The sequence below is a fragment of the Sinohyriopsis cumingii genome, chromosome 8, assembly GCF_028554795.1.
Source record: "Sinohyriopsis cumingii isolate HCF-2022 chromosome 8, ASM2855479v2, whole genome shotgun sequence".
NCBI lineage: Eukaryota > Metazoa > Mollusca > Bivalvia > Unionida > Unionidae > Sinohyriopsis > Sinohyriopsis cumingii.
In genome coordinates, this window is record NC_142968.1 from 4719674 (window position 1) to 4726076 (window position 6403).

Consider the following 6403-nt stretch of genomic DNA (forward strand, 5'->3'; position numbering starts at 1 on the left):
CTTGCATGTAACCTATAATCTGATCATTTCGATAAGAAACACCTTAACATCGAAATAGGATGTTTCCTATTAGTCCAATAGAAAATGGCTTCAGCTGAGATGTGAAAACCAACAGGGTTATTAACTAAGTAATACAGTTCTTGTATTTCGTCTTTTCACAATTCCTATTTCAAAGAAAATTAAATTTGCATCCGAACTTTTCTTTCAGATTTGGACGAGACACGTTCTTGCTTCGAGAAGTAATTGCGGAGGTCACACAGTTTGTGAATAGCGAATTCGAGTTGAAGCAAGTAAGTTCTATTACGTTCGTTTTAAAGTGTAAACAGCTTTAATGCACTTAAAAATGATGAAAGGTTTTCATACATTATTGAAAAAACTATGTACCTATCCACGATAGCTAGTAACTAACTATATATATATATATATATATATATATATATATATATATATATATATATATATATATATATATATACACTATACCATATTCGACATGTTTCTAAAACCTGATTGAGCTATGATTATAGCAGACTTTATTACGCTAGGTAGTGAATTACTGAATTTTAGGAGAGAATTTGTTGTGAGAACTCACAGCAGTGAATTACGACAAATAATCTCACTGTAGCGTCGATAACAAAATAACCGTGAAATTTGATTGTTAGATGCTTGCGTGGCTGAGTGGCATATACGGTCGCCAGATAGGACGAATAGAGTCCAAATCCAGCAAGGCACGAATCGTTTGTTTTTCTTATTGTGTTATTTGACTGAATTGGGAAGGATAATTATGTAACGGTAAACCGCGGACATCACGCGGGACCCAATAGAAAATCTGCTGCTTCAGTTTTTTGTATATGACATCTTTCTAGCCAGTACTTTAGAATATAAAAGAAAAATGTTTGCTTGCTACGAGTGAATAATAGTGGGTGAAAAACTTAAAACTTGTACACAGTCGATGAAATTTATCCGTTATTCACTCGTTTCAAGCAAATATCCTCTCTTTATCTTATGCTAGACTAAACATTACTGGATTTTATGAGAGAATTAATATTGATATTTCATTGGAGTGAAAAGATATATTCACAGTTGGCCGTCAATATACACTGATTATAATCATGCAATTCAAAGTTTGATTTGGTCTCCAACCGTTAAAAACTACTAGAGTTCAAATTTAACTAGATGCGAATTACTATTTTCCCCTTAATTTGCTATTTTACTTTGAATTGAGAAGGAAAATTATGTAACTGTTTATATTTTCTGTGCTAACTATCACCAAAAACAGCAGTACATAATTGGTAAACCGTTGACATCGTACTGGATCAGGTAAGACATCCGATAATTCAAACTTGTATACCGTACAACTTGCCATCCGATAAATCTGAGCATACAAAATAAAATTTGCTTGCTGTAAGTAAATATGTGATATATGTCATCTCATGCGTGAAAAACGTATTTTCCCGCGTGACTTCGCCAATCGTCAAAATTTTGAGTTCTTATCCCACTAAGTTATTCACTAGTTTCAAGCAAGTGTCCTCTGTTTAACGGAAGACAATGAATTCTTGCCATTACTATTTCTGCAAAATCGTTATTCCCAAATTTGTTATGGACTATTCCTATACTTACCAAAGAGGAAGTATTACAGATAGGTTGTGCCTATGTTTCCTATCTGAATCGGTATATATTTGTTTCGTGTTTTGATGTTCAAAAAAAAAAAAAAGCCACGACCAATTGGCGGAATAGGTAGCTAACTCAATTTTTTGTTTCTGTGCTTTCAGCTTGAAACTCTTTTCCGAGAAAAGCCACCAAAGATAGCGAGAAAGGAAACAGAAAATGCACTCGCACTCATCAGGTAATTCGAATGAGACAGTTTTACTTTTGGGAAAAAGGATTTCAAAATATGAACACAATTAGGAGGCAGTAGGCATGCTTGTAATCAAGTGGGTTTATACGAAAGATATACCGTAGATAATCATAATTCTTTTGTTCCTTCCGTTTTTCGACGGACGTATAGCAAGTATTCATATATGTGAGATTTAGCGTTACTCATATACAGAGACATACACATCCACACATGCACAGACACACACACAGACTCACACAAGTACAACCATATACACACATACACAAACATCTATACACACAGACACATAAACACACAAACACACACATATACAGAGACACACACAGAGACACACAAGTACAACTATATACACACATACAAACACCAGTACACACAGCCACACAAACACACAAAGACACACACAGGCACACACTCACACACACACAAAGACACACACAGACACACACACTCATGCACACACACAAAGACACACACACACAATTCACGACACCTCTAATTGTAAACAGCTAAGCTTCTGATAAATTTGAGTTTTCTTAAAAAGTTCAAACAGTTGCAAAAAAGGCTGAAGATTATCACTTAATTATTATTATCATTATTATTATTATTATTATTATCATTATCATTATCATTATTATTATTATTATTATTATTACCGATATATAAGAAATTACACGCAGGTAGCAAATATACATTCTTTTCATCCTCATTTTTGGCAGTCGCACATACCCACCAACCCCCTTTTAGCTAACCATGATTTTCACATTTTCTTCTCCATAATCATTCTCATTTTTGTTTTTTTCATTGAAAGACTGATACAGTCGATAACTGTGTCATTGATATCATGGAGGACTTGTATTTGCTATTATTATTATTATTATTATTATCATTATTATTATTATTATTATTATTACAGGGCAAATATCAAATGGATGAACAACAACTATGAAGCTATTGCCACGTGGCTTCAAAAAAGACTAAATATCTCCATGTAGGGAAACATGTATATACATTAGTGTAAACACCCTGTAAACAATTCATGTAGGGAAACATGTATATACGATAGTATGAACACCCTGTAAACAATTCAGAGGACCACATGCGTACAACACGACCACTTACTCAAAACGGTTTCACATTAGAAAATGGCGCTACAGAGACGTAGAGACTTTCGTGATATACACAGATATCACGGGATTAACTCAATATATATTGTAATCCTTCAAGTAGAAGAAAATAAAAATTCCTCGTTGAGTACATGAACAATAAACATTAAACCCTTATTTTATATCTTAACATTTCACGAATCGCACGAAGAGAGAAAATTTCTAGCATTCCCATCAGTACGGGACTCAATTTTCGTCAGAGGTTGAATTTCGTGTGATTCCCTTCCAATGAAAGTGTTGTGTTATTCTTTCTTCAAAAAACATAAGACAGATTTTTTGCTTGGACTATTAGTGATTCTCGAGAATCCGACATTCGTATCGTGTGACATCAAATAAATTCTGACCTCACAGAATTTCTCTTTCTAGCATGTACGAACATGAGGAGAACCTGTACTTCTGCTGCATTGTAGAAGCACAGTGTATTATTTCCATGGTAACGATGGGCTTCTTAATGTTAGGTAAGGAAGTTAGTAAATGCTATACTTAAACAACATACAATTGTTCAGTCATCACAGATTCGGAAAACACGAGCTTCCGTCTTGAATACAATTTTGGACATGGCTTATTCCTTTTGCACCATTCAACTCTGCAGAAGATCGTCGGTGGGATTCCTAGCTATCTTAACACGGCGCAGATATGTTTGATGTCTCGTGCAACTAGACCTCTTGCGTGACTACCTGAAATATTTGCCAATCCAGTGACTCCCTGAAATATATGCCAATCCACTGACTCCCGGAGATATATGCCAATATTAGTTGTACATAGTATACTTTACTTATCAGTGAAATGGTGTATTTTGTCAGAAAAGCGTTGCCGAATATCTCATTGCTCTCATTTAAATGTGATACTTTGTGTTGACCTATTTGAAACACTATATATATAAATATATATATATATATATATATATATATATATATATATATATATATATATATATATATATATATATACTGGTTAGAAAGATACAAAATGTATAATATTCAGTGTTGCATGATTATAGATTATTATATGTAAATAACCATTTCTTTTCTCTGTTGGCCAATTTTTATATGGTGTAAAATTGAATATATTCATTTAACTTGGTCTTTCTACTCTTAATTGAATAATACCTGACAATTATAGTTTCAATTTCTATATTTACCTCATTCATACTGAGCATACACTGATTTCACACTGAAGCTTCTTCTTTACGATACATTGCATTGCAGTTTAAAATCATCAACAAAAAAAGAAGATTGGATATTTGGTCCAGCAATGTTGCATTTAATTATTTTCAATTAACACAAATTGTAATTATGTTTTTATCCAAATTAAACATTCACAATTACATTGGATCAAAAGACATAATATTATTTCTAAATCATTTGCCATTCACTCATACGGGAAATCTCAATTTAATTTCCACAAAGATTTATTGATGTAATATTTGACATCATGTATATTAAAACTGTTTTCATGAAGAAAATGTCAACTCGATGACGATAACACTGTCTAAATAGATTATCAAGCTCACTGTATCGTTTTGTCTTAATTAGAAATAAAGCCATATTTTATGAGAATAATTTGCTTCATATTAACACACGTGAAAGTTAGGGATATATATATATATATATATATATATATATATATATATATATATATATATATATATATATATATATTCCAAACATGGCTTCCACACTACACGATAGGAACGAGAAGGTACCTGAATAGAATGGTTTGCAGGAAATACATTTCAACAAACCGAAATAGTCACTATCGACATAAAACTGTCATTCATTGAATTGTCCGACTCCAATGTTAATTGTTTTTCCCTAAGGCTTGGACATTTTCCCCGGGTTAAGTATACTGGAAATATAAAAAGACTTCAAGAGTTTTGGATGGAGAATTAGACATAAGTAAAAGTTTAGTGACAATGCTGAATAATTTGTATAAATGGCTTCCAAGATACATTGAATGGAAGCACTATGGTGTAACAAGAAGCAGTATGAATAAAGGGGGTCTAGTGGGCTTTTATGACTTGTATTTTAACTTTTAACGACTCATTGGTCTCTCGAATTCGTTGAAGCTCGTATGAGAGAAAGTAGCCTAAGCAAAAACAAATAATGGCTGGAAATTCCTAAACGTCTTCTAATAACTCCTTCCTTTATACTGTTGATTTTTACCATTTTTATTTTTTTTATATTAATCCAAATCTTTTCATTTTCATTACAGCAGCGATCTGTTAAAATCCATTAGCATCCGCATTTGATTTCCTCCTAGCTCTTAACATGAGGTTTTTCGGATTTTTTTTTTCTGGATAGCGAATTGGCCAACATGTTTGTGTCCTTGACGAGAAACTTTTTTCTTGCTTACAGTCACACAAAATATTACAGTACAAACCGATACCCTTATATTTGATGCTGCTTCTTTTTTAATATAAAATTTTTGTTTTCATTGTTTTTAAAGATCATTAGCAATAACTGGAAGTAATCAATAATCATAACTTGCGTATCCCCACATTACCTATATATTACGCTTAGTTGTTGGTGTCATATTCGTTGTTTTCATTAGATCCTATTAGATCCCATTTGCATAAGAGATCAGATAACGACTTCCTTTGCTTCTTAAGAGTCATATTTTGTTCTTCCACTTAGTTTGCTTCTGTACTGAACCCTCTTTTATCTCACGCCGTTGTACTGATTTTGTGTTAAACTCAAACATTATGTTGATTTACTGTTACTTTTGCAAATTTTCCGTTAATTGCATAAAAATGATTATCATATTCCTCAGAGATGATATCACTCAACGTTTCTTGCAGCTGAAAAAATTCATTATTACCATTAACATTTGTAAAGATAACTTTTTCCGTTTAATCTCTGAAAGAAACATTTTTCGAATGACCTAGTCCTTTCTTTTTACGGACATAGGATTTCTTGTATAAATTATACCAATAAAATATTCATTTGTTTTTTGTTTATAATTTTGTATCACCATTTCTTAATTGCAAGCTTAATAAGTATTTCAGAGATTGCTGTCACATTTACACATCTTTTTATATAGTTGCATACTCTTTCCATATCATCCGCTATATTTTTTCACACTCTTCTGATTCAATGCGCATATTTGCTGCTAATAAATTCTCCAGAATTTGAAATTCTTTTCTCAAATATGACACCGTATTTATATCAAATAGCAAGTCCGAACACCACTAACTGTTCATTCTGCTCCACCTTGTGTTTCAATACCTGTCCAGAGAAAAGCTTGTAAGGGCTGATTTCGAGAATAACTAGATGACGCCGTAGCCGTAAATCCTAGTCTGTTCTCGGCACTATCAACTACAATGGAATATAACAACATAATTTCTAAATCTTTTACCACCAGTATACATAGCGTCAGCATA

The 6403-nt window shown here is 32.6% G+C and overlaps 1 protein-coding gene across 2 annotated transcripts in view; it reads left to right on the top strand.

Moving 5' to 3' along the window:
• The window catches only part of LOC149792879 (aminopeptidase Ey-like), a 176961-nt gene extending 170979 nt beyond the window's left edge, over nt 1-5982 (top strand). For both annotated transcript variants that reach the window (XM_089966675.1, XM_089966674.1), the window contains exons 19-21: nt 209-290; nt 1773-1846; nt 2772-5982. In XM_089966675.1, coding sequence (XP_089822801.1) covers nt 209-290; nt 1773-1846; nt 2772-2850 — 235 coding nt within the window. In that variant the 3' untranslated portion in view covers nt 2851-5982. The remainder of the gene's footprint in view (nt 1-208; nt 291-1772; nt 1847-2771) is intronic.
• The last annotated feature ends 421 nt before the right edge of the window (nt 5983-6403 follow it).